Source organism: Amblyraja radiata, chromosome 4 (genome assembly GCF_010909765.2).
Source record: "Amblyraja radiata isolate CabotCenter1 chromosome 4, sAmbRad1.1.pri, whole genome shotgun sequence".
NCBI classification, from domain to species: Eukaryota; Metazoa; Chordata; class Chondrichthyes; order Rajiformes; family Rajidae; genus Amblyraja; species Amblyraja radiata.
In genome coordinates this window covers 68,099,383-68,115,349 of record NC_045959.1, presented here as the reverse complement: position 1 = coordinate 68,115,349, position 15,967 = coordinate 68,099,383, and the positions used below count along the sequence as shown (strand labels likewise).

Below are 15,967 nucleotides of genomic sequence, written 5' to 3'. Positions count from 1 at the left end.
TGTGTAGGATTCCATCAATGTACCAAATATCTGCAGGTTAGCCAGTTAATTTGGCACTATAAATTGCACTGCAAATAAGGGAAGGTGGTAGAATCTGAAAGGAAATAATAGGCATAAAGGAAGAATAAAATAGAATGGTTGCTTGATGGTTAGCACAGATAATATTTTTCCATGCGGATTGGACTGTAAGAATAAAACCAACTGTTCGAATCCCCCCCATATGTCAGGCCATGGGCAATAATGAAGCAAGCATGGAACCTACTGTAGAAATATTACAACACGAAGTTGTGATTTTGAGCTAACAACTGGAAATGAATTTGCATTCGCATTGTGTCTTTTACAATCTTGAGGTGTTGCAATTAGCTTAATAGCCAGTGAGAAGCTTCTGAAAATATCGAAAATATAGAATTGAATTTGCACTAAGCAATGCAGCACTTTCTCAAGAACATTCACGTAAAATTTAAGCTTAAAATTTTTGATTGGCAATTTTAAGCCACAATATGTCGATGAAATGGGGTAGCTATCAGCTACAGTCGATGGTATCATATATGGCTATCCCTATGTTATGAATGCCCGACTTATGGAATAGGAACGAGCTCCCATGATATTATTAAATTTGAAAGTCCGACTTATGTTTGTTCCTATCAAAAGCAGACCCTGTTTCCACTCTCCACTTTCTTTCCTATTAATCTTAGGTGCTTTGGATGCCATTCATTACAATGCTTTGGAAGTATGGTGACCATATTGAATGTTTTGTGTATGTTCTGAAAGGTGGACAAAATCAACACTGTTAAAAAGGAAATGTAATAAAAAGAAACCACAGAAGCTGGTTTCTACCAAAGATAGTCACAAAATACTGGAGTAACTCAGCAAGTCAGGCAACAAATCTGGTTAAAATGGAGAGGTGACACGGGTTGGGACTATAAGTAAGAAACCTGTATGTTACCCTAGGATGGCCTGTAAAAGAAAAAATAAAAGTTAGAAAGATTTTTATAGGATAAGATTTTTTTTTTAATTCTGAGGTACATAATGTAAAGTATTGTAGCGATGATACACATTTACGGACACGTAAGGTGTTTGGTTTTGTATACTTTATCTTAACATCTAAAATTGTTAATATGTTTTGTGCAGTTTGATCTTTGATCGATTTGCAGGAAGGGACCCGAATTCCAAAGACAACTCTGTCGGCATCCAGTTGCTTGGCATTGTTCTTGCCAATAATTTCCCCCCACACGATCCAAAATGTGAAATTGACAGTGACAGGTAGGCAAATTAGGAAATATTTAAGCTTTTGTGACTGATACAAAATAGTGACCAACATAATGAAAACCATTTTGCAGTGACAGAAACCATGCTTCTTGATTGACTTTGTATATTTGGTAAATATACATTCAGAAAGCGACAACATGTTATTAAGTTTAGCACATTTGAATAAAGTGCAAATCCCACAACGACATTTAATCAAACTGAATGTCCAAAGTCATTTTTGAACTATGCACGCAGAATGTCAACTATCTATAGGATCTATTTATACTGCTAATTTTGATGTTATATTCTTTAGATCACAACTATTGCAGGAAGACCTGGAAGTTTGTTACATATAACTTAAATTTAAAGCGACATATTTAGATATATACATTCAGTTACAGATATTTGAGCCCTGGAATATTTCTTAATGAAAAATTGGGACATTGTTGATTTTCTGAGTTTTATTAATCTTCTAGCAGAATCACAGGAGGGATCAGATTTGACTCTAAGCTATTGAAAACAAACACCTGCTTGCATTTTGTTCAGAATTTATTTTTGTTTAGAACGGCACTGTCAAACCAGCCTTCTTTTTATTGAATACAAATTCTTTCAATGCAGCAAAATATTTAACATGTCCAAATTTAGTTTCAACCTGTGGGTTTGATGAGAAGCTTGTGAATTCCTTTTTCATGCATTGCAGCATTTGGGCATTAAAGGTGAAGAGAAATTTAAACTTGGAATTTCACATTCCATTGTTACATTTTCTCCCTCATGTTTCCCCTAACCATACAACTTCAATCCCAGAACTGTTGCTGCTCTGAATGGAAACAAATGTTCTAATATATTCTGCATTGTTTGGCCTTGACCATGGGCATATTTTAATTGTATGAAGGAACATCATCTGTCATGGCAGTGTTTCAGATTGCCTCAGGGATCAGTGCTGGGCCTACTGTTGATTGACATTTACATCATTAGAATTAGCAAGCATGATTCGTAAGTTTGCAGATGATACTCAAGTAGGTGGTATCGTAGACAGTGAAAATGTATCAAAAATTACAGCAGGATCTTAGTTAGCTGGGCAAGCGAGCTGAAGAATGGCTAATGGAGTTCAATGTAGAGAAGTATGAGATGTTGAATTTTGGGAGGTCAGCCCAGGACCTTCACAGTGAATGGCAGGGCCTTGGAGACTATTGGAGAGCAGAGGGATCTAGGAGTATAGGTACATGATTCCATGAAAGTGTTGTCACACTGGTGACAGGGTGGTAAAGAAGGCTTTTGGTACATTGGCTTTTATCATTCAGGGTATTGAGTATAGAAGTTGGGGTATATGTTACAGTTGTACAAGACTGTGGTGATGCTGCATTTGGAGTATTGTATCCAGTTTTGATCACCCTGCTACAGGAAGGCCATCATTAAGATGGAAAGCATGCAGATAAGATTTATGTGGATGTTGACAAGACATGCAGGCCTGAACTTATGGCAAAATATTGGGCAGGCTAGGACTTTAATCCTTGGAGCACGTGGCAAAGGGGTGATCTTACAGAGGTGTATAAAATCATGAGCGGGTTTGCGTGTGAATGCAGAGTCTTTTACCCAAGGTATGGGAATCAAGAACCAGAGGACATCGATTTAAGGTGAGAGGGGAAAGATTTAATAAGAACCTGAGGGGCAACGTTTTCACTCAGAGTGTGGTAGATAAATGCTGCCAACAAGTTGCCAACTGAGCTAGTTTTGAGGCAGGTACAATAACAACAATTAGACAATAGACAATAGGTGCAGGAGTAGGCCTTTTGGCCCTTCGAGCCAATTCAATGTGATCGTGGCTGATCATGCACAATCAGTACCCCGTTCCTGCCTTCTCCCCATATACCTTGAGCTTATCTTTAAGAGCTTTGTCTAGCTCTCTCTTGAAAGCATCCAGAGAGCCAGCCCACACTGCCCTCTGAGTCAGAGAATTCCACACTCACAACTCTCCGTGTGAAAACATTTTTCCTCATCTCCGTTCTAAATGGCTTACCCCTTATTCTTAAACTGTGGCCCCTGGTTCTGGACTCCCCCAACATCCGGAACGTGTTTCCTGCCTCTAGCGTGTCCAAACCCTTAATAATCTTATATGTTTCAATAAGATACCCTCTCATCCTTCTAAATTCCAGAGTATACAAGCCCAGCCACTCCATTCTATCAACATATGACAGTCCCGCCAACCTGGTGAACCTGTGCTACACTCCCTCAATAGCAAGAATGTCCTTCCTCAACCACTTGGACAGGTACATGGATAGGAAAGGTTTAGAGTGATGCGAACAAAATGAGGGCATATGTGACTAGGTTAGATTGGGCATCTTAGTCAGCATGGACAAGTTGGGCAGAAGGACCTGTTTCTGAGCTCTGAAGGTACACACAAAATGCTGGAGTAACTCAGCGGGTGAGGCAGCATCTCTGGAGAGAAGGAATGGGTGACGTTTCGGGTCGAGACCTTTCTTCAGACTGATGTCAGGGGAGGGGACAGGACAAAGATAGAGTGTAGGTGGAGACAATAAGACTGGTGGGAGAATTGGGAAGGGGGAGGGGACTGAGAGAGAAAGAAAGGGCTATCTGGTTAGAGAAGCCAATGTTCATACCGCTGAGGTGTAAACTACCCAAACGAAATATGAAGTGCTGTTCCTCCAATTTGCGCTGGGCCTCACTCAGACAATGGAGGAGGCCCAGGGCAGAAAGATCAAATTGGGAATGGGAGGGGGAGTTGAAGTGCTGAGCAACCGGGAGATCAGGTAGGTTATGATGGACTGACCGGAGGTGTTCAGCGAAACAATCGAAGAGCCTATACTTGGTCTCGCCGATGTAGAGAAGTTGACACATGTAACAGCGGATACAGTAGATATCTAGTAGATATGACTGACCTGGTTACTACTTCAGTGCTCTTCCCAAAACAAGTGAACTTTGTTGTTTATAATTAACATAGTTTAGTAAATGTAAAAAAAGGGTTTTTGTTGATCAATAATGTATATTTTCTTCTGTGTCGTATTGAATATCAACAGATTGCATTTCACCACTGTAAAGCATATTCTAGCTGATGTTTCACGTATAAGTTTACCTTCTGTTAGATATTTCCGGAGACTGGTAGAGAACCTTTCCTTCACAAGATACAAAGAGGTGTATGCAGCAGCTGCTGAAGTCCTTGGCCTTGTCCTCCAGTACTTAGCGGACAAAGTAAGCACCTTGTGTTCAAATAATAAGCAAAACTTACTTGTTTTTGATGAATATTATTTGAGGATTTACTGTCTGTTAGTTGATGACAATGGGAAGATTAGATGTGGATAAGTTCAGTGAAGTGAGTCATTATTAAGCATGACATTAAACATTAACCAAACAAAATGGAAAAGATGGAAATACTGAGCAGGTTAGTTGTAGAAGAAACAGTGTTGAAGACACAAGGAACTGCAGATGCTGTAATCCTCTTTCCTCCCCCGGCCCCCCTTACTCCACTAAAAGTTGGTGTCGGTTAACCAGTTCCACAGTTCCCAACGATGTATTCCTCTTGGGATCCCTGGCCATCAATCAGTCACTCAGGGAACCTCCCTGCATGAGGTCATTCGTTGACGGGCCTGATTTGTCCTGGTCTTTTCTTGCTCCTGTCCATCTCCCACCCCCCCCCACAATCAGACTGAGGAAGGATCCCAACCTGAAACGTCACCTATCCATTTCTCCAGAGATGCTCCCTGACCAGCTGAGTTACTCCAGCATTTTGTTTCTATATCATTGACGAAATTGGACAGGTGTGTATGCATGTGTGTGGGCAGAGACCGTTTTAGGGGATGGTTGGGTTAGCTGAAATTAGAAAATTCAATGTTCACACCTTTGGGTTGTAAGTTGCCCATGCAGAATGTGAGATCACTTACTAGCCTGAATCCCACTCATCTTCTCCCTGCCTGGTTCCTTTTGCCCATAATTTCTTTCACATCTCGTTCCACCTTTCACCTACCAGCCTCTGCCTCATCCTCCTTTGCATTGCTATATGCTGGCAGTTTTTCCTGAACCCTCTCAACCTGAAGCATTGATTTACACATTTTACCTCCACAGATGTCGCTTTACCCCTTAAGTTTTTGCAGCATTCTTGTTTTGTTCTAAATTCCAGCAACTCCTTTGTCTTCTGATAAATCATAAAAGCACTTGTGTAGCTAATAACGTAACCTCAACCTCATTCCCTCTTATTATTATTTTAATCATCCACAGCTCTTTCTGGCTTGTTATATTGAAGATGATATTGGGGTTAATGAAAAATAAAATGCTCTGGACAGCAGTAACTCTCCTAATGGATTAACGCACTAGATGGTTCACAGGGGGCGGGTCTTTCAAAAGTGGCCAGATTTCTGCAGACAGCCACACAATTAAATCTGTTGACAGGATTTTAGGAGCTTTTAATAATGGGGAGTAAAATCAATCGATGAAAGGCGAGATAATCTTTCTATCCCATCCAGATATTTATCTGCAGAACATCTATCCCTTATTCTAGAAGAACATTGCAACTCTTTTGTTATTTTCCTCGACCAACTGTTGATTAAAAATCTTGCTTGTATTCAATATTCAGCAATTTAGTGCCATATTTTCATTTTCCAGAAAATTGATATTCCCATTCACGATACAATTGTTAAGGAATTACAGCAACTTCATTGCACAAAAGAGGACAAGTTTATTGTGTGTTTGAGTAAGATTGCCAAGCATTTCCCTCCATTTGCTGACAGGTAACGATTAACATTTTTGTGACGTGAATGTGATGGTACAGTTCGTACTTTTAAGTTTTAAAAGATGCAGTGTGGAAAACTAATTGTAAACAGTTTTATTTAACTGTATATTGCATAAATAGAATTTACATCAGTGTTAGGAGTTGGCAGACTTAAGCTAATTTGAATCATGTAGGTGCTGTATTCCCATTTTTCTTCGAAGATTTGAAATTACCTTATGGAATGGATTAATTAATACTGCAGAGACATGGAGTCTTTACATTTGTTACTTTTGAACATATTGGATGAAGGCACATATTGGGGCGTCACAGTGGCGCAGCGGTAGAGTTGCCGACTTACAGCGCCAGAGATCCAGGTTCGATCCTGACTCGGGTACTGTCTGTTTGGAGTTTGTACATTTTCCCAGTGACCGCGTGGGTTTTCTCCGGGTGCTGCGGTATCCTCCCACATTCCAAAGACGTTTGTGTTAATTGTCTTCTGTAAATTGTCCCAAGTGTGTTGGGTAAAAATTGTGTATGGGTGATTGGTGGTCAGCATGGACTCGGTGGTCTGACAGGCCTGTTTCCATGCTTTATCTGTAAAACTAAAACTAAAATATTGTGTCCATAAAATGGAAAATGTGCATGATTGTACAATCTGGTGTTATAAAGTCTGTAGTGAGGAAAAATCCAGGACCTGAAACCTTCACTGTGTTTCTGCCTCCACAAGTGCAGTCGGACCTACCGAATATTCCCAATATTTTCTCTTTTGTTTCATTGTAAAGTATTCCCAGGGCTGTAAAAGTACTGTGGCCATTGCATAATGTCACCTTTCAATCTCTCCCCTTATCATCGTTTTTTACCTTAAATTCAATGTCAGAACATCCTATGTAAACCAGCAATCTGGAGAAAACGACAGTACTTAGCAGATCAGGCAGCATCTCCGGAGAGAGAATCAGAGTCACTGTTTTGGTTCACAGAAAAGGGTTAAGTTAGAGACAAACAAGTTTTAAAATGCCATGAAGGGATAAGAGATTATTATTTAAAATAATGTCTTTTTAGTAGCATGTTTGTACAAAAGCTGCTATCAAGTTGTGCTATGTTTTGAATACATTGTTCATAAAGAATTTGTTCTAATACCCAAGTTCCTCAAGTGTTTTATGTGATTTTACATTCAAGGTTTCTGAATGCAGTATTTTTCCTATTACCAAAGTTGTATGGTGTACTAAAAACCCACTGCCTGGAAGTGATAATGTATCGGGCAGAGGAAATACCTGATGTTTACCTGCAGTTAAAGAGCAAAGATTTTGCACAGATCCTGGCACATCGGTGAGCTGATAGTTATATATTTTATGTCTCATGAGAATCTCCGGTTTTGTAAGCTTTTTTTAAAATCGATTAATTTTTTCCCTCTAGTTTAACACAAGAGCACTTGAGTTGAGTTTAATCTATTGACACGTTTACTGAGGTACAGTGAATAGCTTTCGTTGCGTGCTAACCAGTCAGCGGAAAGGCAATACATGATTACAATTGAGCCATCCACAGTGTACAGATACACGATAAAGGGAATAATGTTCTGTGCAAGTTAAAGCCAAAGTCCGATCAAAGATAGCCGAGGGTTTCCAATGTGGTTCGGTAATTCACTCCTATCTCATGTTCGCTGGCCTTCAGCTGGTTTTTTTCCCCTGGATAGTTAACCTGACCTGTATATTTCCCAGTGTTTCTGTTGAACTAGTGTTCAGAGTTACCCCAGGAACTCCAATTCATTCCTTCTGCTGGAAGTGAAGTGTCCTGTGCCACTTCACATTTTATCAAAGTGGTGGGATTGAATCGCAAGAATAGGAGTACGGAGGATGCCATCTCAACGGCACTTCACTCCGCCCTCTCCCACCTCGACAACAGAGACACTTACGTAAGAATGCTGTTCATCGATTACAGCTCAGCATTCAATACCATTATACCCTCTAAACTGATCACCAAACTCGGTAACCTGGACATCGACCTCTCCCTCTGCAACTGGATACTGGACTTTCTAACCAACAGACCCCAGCCCCCTCCTCTACTCCCTCTTCACCTACGACTGCACACCTGTACTTGGTACTAACACCATCATCAAGTATGCAGATGATACAACGGTGATTGGCCTCATCAGCAACAACGATGAGTCGGCCTATAGGGAGGAGGTCCAGCTCCTAGCAGCATGGTGCGCTGACAACAACCTGGCCCTTAACTCCAAGAAGACCAAGGAGCTCATTGTAGATTTCAGGAAGTCTAGGGGCGGCACGCATACCCCCATCCACATCAACGGGACGGAGGTGGAACGTGTTTCCAGCTTCAGGTTCCTGGGGGTCAACATCTCCGATGACCTCTCTTGGACCCACAATACCTCAACTCTGGTCAAAAAGGCTCAACAGCGTCTCTTCTTCCTGAGGAGACTGAAGAAGGTCCATCTGTCTCCTCAGATCCTGGTGAAATTCTACTGCTGCACCATCAAGAGCATCCTTACCAACTGTATCACAGTATGGTATGGCAACTGCTCTGTCTGACCGAAAAGCACTGCAGAGGGTGGTGAAAATTGCCCAACGCATCACCGGTTCCTCGCTCCCCTCCATTGAGTCTGTGCAAAGCAAGCTTTGTCTGCGGAGGGCGCTCAGCATCGCCAAGGACTGCTCTCACCCCAACCATGAACTGTTTACCCTCCTACCATCCGGGAGGCGCTACAGGTCTCTCCGTTGCCGGACCAGCAGGTCCAGGAACAGCTTCTTCCCTGTGGCTGTCACACTACTCAACAATGTACCTCGGTGACTGCCACTCCTCCCACAGGAAAAAACACTATGTCTGTATACATGTAAATAGATTTATTTATTGAAATCATATTCTATGTCACACTTCCAGGGAGATGCTAACTGCATTTTGTTGTCTCTTTACTGTACACTGACAATGACAATTAAAGTTGAATCTGAAGGGGATCTCCAGTGGAATGAACATAGCACATTTGTTACAGAGATATTTTAGTATAAAATTTTCTGTGCATCTTTTAAAATGACTAGAGTTTGTAGTTGTGCGTGACAAAGTCTTACATCAGTTTTAAATCTATGCAACCAATTAATACACTGTTTTCAACATAAAATTGTGAGGCTAAACTCACCATAATAATCACTGCTGAAGCAGATATCTTGAAAACTAAAACTCTTACTATTTTTTTTAAATTCCATGCTTACCTTTGCTTAAAGTTTATTAGTGGTCAGATATTGAATACAAAATGCATTCTCATACTGCAAGTAAACCTTAATCAAACACAAAATGTTATCTTCCTTACAAGTAAACAGTGTTTTTCTTAAAATACACATCAATATTGAAAAATTATTGATAACATACTTTTAAAAAAAAAAAGTGCTTTGGTACCTTTACAAGTGAAAATGTTTCTTTCCAGAAAAGCTGTTGTCTGAAATGTTCTTTGGATGTCAAATTCTTGATTTATAGTGATCACAGGGTCTATCTTCGCAACATGTCACTCTGGTGCCTTATAGCTGAACAGTTAGTACATTATCCTTGATGAAAGCGAGTCATCCAAAACACACACATCCTAGATTTGGTCCTTCAGTCTGTTCTGAGATTGTTGATCTCATTCATAGACATGATTGGGACTACTACACCCTTGCTTGGAAAGGGGAGGTTGGAACTTAACCCAGATATTTAGATGTGATTATTACCCAATGATCACGTTTAGACATTGGTTCATGACGTATGTGGCTCAGACATACCCCAGATGCTGATGAGTTTGCCGATTTAGCTGATATCATTAGGGATTAGAGCTATTCACAAGGCATTGTTAAACTCTGTTTATCTCTCTTTCTAAGTGATGAAGAACGGCAGAAAGTTTCTTTGGATATTTTGTACAAGATTTTGGCCAAACTGAAACCGGTGGAACTGAAAGAACTGCTGAGCTCAGTGACAGCATTCATTTCCCACCCATCTCCCATTTGCCGAGAGAGGATGTACGATGCTCTGATGTGGATACATGACAATTACAGGTATGTAGTAATAACAAAATCACTTTAAACAGGACAAGATAGATAGTTACATCTGAATAATCCACTTTTACAGCGACACTTCTCCAATAGTTATTATGTATCTAAAACCGATTGACAAACTCATTTTATGGAACTTTTAAAAGATTTGTTGAAGTTTTAACTTGGTTTTACTTTTACTTTTATAATTCTTGATTTTGTATTGATATAGATATTTTATCAGGAGCATCTCAAAATCATGAAGGCTTTTGAAATGATGAGATGTACTCATCAATTCATTTAATAAATATGTATTAATGCAAAGAAGTACATAAAACGTATTTAAAATACAGTTTGAAACCAAAACCACACCTAATGGTTTTTGTTTAGACAAGTAAACGATTCTGAGTTTGTATCAACAGTAAATCTATAATGGAGGATTACAATATGTAGATTGTTTTTATGTGTAACAGCCAGTGTAAATTTAGAAGAAAATGTTGCTTGTAAAAGCTCCTGAAAAACTTTGAGATTTTATAGATAAAGTAAAGCTCCGCATAATGTACTTCATTTGGACTTTCAGGGAGGTCACGTGATAAAAAACAAAACAAAAAAAAACAAAGGCCAAATTATTGCAATAAACTGGAGGTTGGTATGTGCCTATGAGAGGGAGAGATGTTGGAAAGGATTGAGATCACTGCTTAGAAGACATTTCTAATCTATACATCTACAAACAATAATTGGTAATGTAGTGATTCTGGTAATAGTCTAAGAATCCAAAGTCACTGACTGCCATGAAATCTAACATGATGGCAGTGACTTTGAATTTGAATGATTATGCACATCAGGAATAAAGCGATGGTCATGAAACTGTAGGAATGTCATAAATCCCAACTCATGGTCATTTAAGCAACCAATCTTGCCATCTTTAGCTATTTGAGATTCTAGGCCTATGACAATACTGTCATCTCTAAGCTGTCCTGTAAAACATCGAGGCAAGCCACAACATTTGTATGACTTTTACCAAAAGCAAGACTATAAACAGGCAGCTCAACATTGACCCAAGTGCTGCATTCATACACAACAATGACACATTCAGCCGAGTCAACTCTCCCTGGTGGCCCTGCGGTAGAGTTGCTGTCTCATAGCATCAGAGACCCCGGTTCGATCCTGACTACGCTACTGTCTGTATGTAGTTTGTACGTTCTCCCCGTGACCTGTATGGTCCGGTTTCCTTCCGCACTCCAAAGACGTACAGGTTTGTAGGCTAATTGGCTTGGTACAATTAGAAATAGTCCCTAGTGTGTGTCGGATAGGGGGTGGGGTTCACTGGTCGGCATGGACTCGGTGGGCCGAAGGTCCTATTTCCGCGCTGTCTCTCAAAACCAAACTAAACTAATCGCTGCAAAGTTTCCCTCACCAACGTGAAGATAGGGAGCACTCTCTCATGCACTAGTTACTGACTTAATTAGACCTGACATGGTCTTATTCAAGAACTGTACCTATCCACAACATCCCAGATTGCTACATCAACATCCTGGGCATATCTGGACCCACTGGTGGACAAGTGATGATGGTATACATAGCGTCTCATGACAAGTGAACTTGAAAATTTCAGCTGATTACCAAGCTGAATGATTATTGTTTTTCAGTGTTAAATACCGAAAATGACATTTAAACAAATCTGGATTTTTATGAATAGCTAATAGAAAATGGAGGATTGCAAATGTAAAGCAGCTTGATGTTCCAAACTGCTAACTGAATTGACTAATTCCAGTCAAATATAGCTGGGACTCTAAGCTTAGCAATGTTACAAAATTTTGAGATTTTAAAAATCAAGTCTGTAATTTATCCCATCTGATAAAGCATAAAAAGAAGTTTAATTTGACACCTAATTCACTTTCATATCTTCAGTATTAAAAAAGTTATGGCCATTTTCATACTCGGAAATTAGCATCTTGTTCCCTATTGCTTTTCCGTTGACTTAACACAAAAGCTGTGATCGAGGACAGTCAAAAGCCCATAACTTTCTTAAAAATTAAGAGAACTGAAAGAAATGTTCAGTAATTGTAGATTGAAGCATTCTGAAACAAATATGAAACAATCTTACTTAGATGACTTGAAATTAAAGCATATAATTAATTAGTTACCTAATTGTAGCTAATTACAAAATTTAATTACTAGATCTAAACATCTATCAATTTCTTAAGAATAGATTAACATTTTTAAATAGCCTAAGTGTCCAAATAACATTCACACAAGAATTCACAATATAACATAATTTTTAAATCTCGTTGTCATGGATTTATAGGCCAAATGGAAGGAATTTAATGTTTAATACCTGTAAATTAATGGCCATTTAAATCATCTTGCGAGTGGGTTTTTCTGGAACGCGATCATTTGGAACGTTGCGGTTTGCGGTGATTTAGACCCCCATATCGACATGCTGGTTCGTATGGGGACTAAATCACTGGTTCGCAACTTAAAATGTGAACTAAAGGCATCTTAAGGACCACTTTTATACATAAAAATAAACGGCTTTCTTTTACCTGTCTCATACCTAAAATCCGTCCCCGTTGTCGGCGTTGACAGCTTTAGAAGCTGATTTTAAAATTACTCCAGTGCTGAACTTGTCGGGCGATTTAAAAAAAAAAAAATACACAGAACGCCCGTCGGAACGATTCTTCAGAAAAAGCTTGCACTCCAACCAAATATATTCCAGGACAAGGTAGGAAAAAAATGCGTTTTAACCCCGCTTCCCCTCAAAGGCGCCAATATCGCGCACACGGCCAGTGGCAGAATTGCAACGCCGCTGAAGGTAAGTATTGTAACATACCTACTAAGCTTGAGACAGATGTTGAAAACACCAACTAAAAGTAGATTGATTCAAAACATGTATGTTCAAAGTTATTAGCTGAGAAAACTCCCTCTTCTACCCCATACCTGTCCCTTGTCCTACCTAGATAAGTTTATTCAACAGAAGGTCAACACGGGAAAGAAAATTCATGAAGTGATTGTGGTTCATTCTCTTTCCCTCTCTACAGAGATCAAGAGAGTGTGTCTGATCCTGACTCAAAAGACATATCTGAGGCTGTAACCGATGCATTACTTCAGGGATTGACTGATGAAAATCCTGCTCTACAGTATGTAACCAATCTTGTTAAAACATTGCTAAGATTGTATCATTTTCATTTGTGTTTTTCTCTGACTATTGTCACTCAACATTGACTACTATGGCAACCACAAGCTGACCTTAGATTATTTCATATTGCCTATCATTCAGGTTATATTTAAGAAACTTCTGGAGTCATGAAAGTAGACTTCCAGCAGCCACCTTTGAAAGAATGATGGCCATTCTTAAATCTTTGTATTGCAACAAAATAGAGACCGATTTCCTCAGTATCGCCACCAATGTTCTTCTTGAAATGACAAGCCGCAGCCCTGACTACTCCCGGGATATGTTTGAGTATCCACTTTCTGAATGCAAGTTTCAGGTAAATATAGGGTTTGCTACGTCATTATTATATTTTTCTGGTTATATTTTACTTGATATGGATATTATTTAATCACCTGAGTATTGTAAGTGCATAATTAATCTAAAACCTGTATAATTTCAAAGTTCACAGATATACTTTATAAGCTCCTGTTTCAGATGTTTATACATTTTTAAAGTTTGTTTCTTGGATGTAATTGCGGGCAGGGCTGGATTTATTATTCATTCTTTTTTCTCTTGCGTACTGCGAGTCAATTTGTAAAAAAACACAAATGTGTTACAGTAAATTAGCGGGTCAGACATCACCTCTGGAGAACATGGATAGGTGACGTTTCGGGTCAGGAACCTTCCTGATTCCTGACCGGAAATGTCATCTATCCATGTTCTCCAGAGGTGCTGAGTTATTCAGCAATTTGTGCCTTTTGTAAACCAGGATCAGCAGTTCCTTGTGTCTACAATTTGATCATTCTATTATGATATTATTTGTGAATTTTTAGAGTAAGCCTGTTACAATTATTATTCAGCAAGCTTTCTTCTTTTGCAACTGATATTCTTTCATATTCATTTCAATACACTCACCGCCCTGCAATCTGTTTTTTATTCCTTAGGATTATAGCATCGATTCAAGTTGGTACCAACGTAGCAGAATTCTTACGCCACTGTTTGTGGAAACTCAAGCTACACACAGCAGTGTTAGAAGCCTAAAGCAAGAGGCATCTCTTACAGGTCAAAGGTCAATAGGTGGTCAAATTAGAGCTACCCAAACCCATTATGAATTTACACCAACTCAGAATCCTGGTAAGTGGAAATCTTTTTGTCCTTTTTGAGTCTGATGACACGGCTTATATACTGTTTGCACTCTGGTATGTTTGAGGGGATAAGATTGAAAATCCAGAGAGTAAATTCAAATCCCAACAGTTTCAGAATTTGTTTTTTCAAACATCTGGAAATAAAAAAAGTTTCAGTAAAAATGCATATGAAGTCTTCTGGAGTCATGAAAGTAGACTTCCAGCAGCCACCTTTGAAAGAATGATGGCCATTCTTAAATCTTTGTATTGCAACAAAATAGAGACCGAGTTCCTCAGTATCGCCACCAATGTTCTTCTTGAAATGACAAGCCGCAGCCCTGACTACTCAGGGGGCGCTGTCCTGTGCGCGGCTGCCCTGCCAGCAGTTGTCTGACTTTTCACCGTTTTATTTTTATTTTTAGTTAGTTAAAGTATTTTGTTTGGAGGTCTAGACTTTTTTGGGTGGGGGGGGGGAAAGGGGGAAACTGCCTTTCAGGGTCCCTACCTGGTCGGAGAGGCAGCTTTTCTCCAGGCTGCAGCTTCGACCCGTCCTCGCGGGCCTGGAGCGGCGTTTCCTGTCGCGGACCGCCCAGAACCTCGGCTTCGGCGGCGGCACAGCGCTGGAGCGCTATCGTGGAGCGGGCGATGCCTTGCCTGGGTCGCCACGCTGGAGCTCTGGTGAGCTGAGACCGCCGGGAACAACATCGCGGAGCTGCGGGACTGTGGAGCGGCTAGCTGCGGGCGGCGGCGCCGAACTCTATACCGGGAGCCTGGGACCTCGCGACGAGATCGCCAGTTGTGGAGCTCCATCCGGCGCGCTTTGTCGGCTTCGGAAGCCGCGGCCTCCAGTACGGAGGCGGCCGTTCCGGGTTCCCATGCCGCTGTGAGGACTCTCCCGACGCCGGAGCACCACCACCCGGCGAGAACGGCCAGGAACATCGGGCCTCCGTAGAGGCAACTGTGGAGGCCTCAATAGGCCCGACTATGGGTGAACTGGGGTTGGGGACTGGACTTTGTGCCTTCCCTCATGGTGGGAGCCATTGTGGGGGGATGTTCTTTGTGTTTAAGACTCTCATTGGTGTTATGTCTGTATTCTTTTTTTGTGTGCTGCAAAATGGCAAAAAGCATTTCACTTCATTACACCTCGGTGTATGTGAATGTGACTAATAAAAACCTTTGAATACTTTGAAGTGCACAAGGGCTTGTAGTAAAGCAACTTGCTCTTTAACGGGCTGATTCCAGCAATGAGCAGCGTCAATAATCACTGGTGATCTTGCAGAAAGTTAAAAACAAAGATCCAGCACTCATAACTAGATTGCACCTTTCCTGCCATCGATTCTATTTTCTGTCAACACGAGGAGATTGCAGGCATTCAGTGGTTGTGATACCACCTAGCAGCCAATCAGCCAATACATGGGGGAAATTTGGACAGCAAACCAATACCAGTTTTTAAGTAACTTTTACAAAATTCACAGGTCATGTAAAATAGATTGTAATATGCATTGGCAGAAGCTGAAATATCATGACCTTTTTTAAAGCATGGGGTTTTTGAAATATTTATCTGAGGGAATTACAATTTGCTCATTAAAGTAGTTTTCATGAAAAAAGTTGTTGAGCAATTAAGAAATCAATATGCCTCTAAATAATTGGTATCCTGTTGTAAACATGAGATTCAAATTATTTAGTATTGGAAACATATTAGTGTTTCTTTCTT

At 40.2% G+C, this 15,967-nt stretch overlaps 1 protein-coding gene across 1 annotated transcript in view; it reads left to right on the top strand.

Moving 5' to 3' along the window:
* prkdc (protein kinase, DNA-activated, catalytic subunit) overlaps nt 1-15,967 on the top strand; it is a 235,559-nt gene that overhangs the window by 150,845 nt on the left and 68,747 nt on the right. Inside the window, exons 51-58 of the mRNA XM_033019700.1 lie at nt 1,132-1,263; nt 4,350-4,455; nt 5,863-5,987; nt 7,145-7,294; nt 9,826-9,999; nt 13,017-13,115; nt 13,256-13,466; nt 14,074-14,263. Coding sequence (XP_032875591.1) covers nt 1,132-1,263; nt 4,350-4,455; nt 5,863-5,987; nt 7,145-7,294; nt 9,826-9,999; nt 13,017-13,115; nt 13,256-13,466; nt 14,074-14,263 — 1,187 coding nt within the window. The remainder of the gene's footprint in view (nt 1-1,131; nt 1,264-4,349; nt 4,456-5,862; nt 5,988-7,144; nt 7,295-9,825; nt 10,000-13,016; nt 13,116-13,255; nt 13,467-14,073; nt 14,264-15,967) is intronic.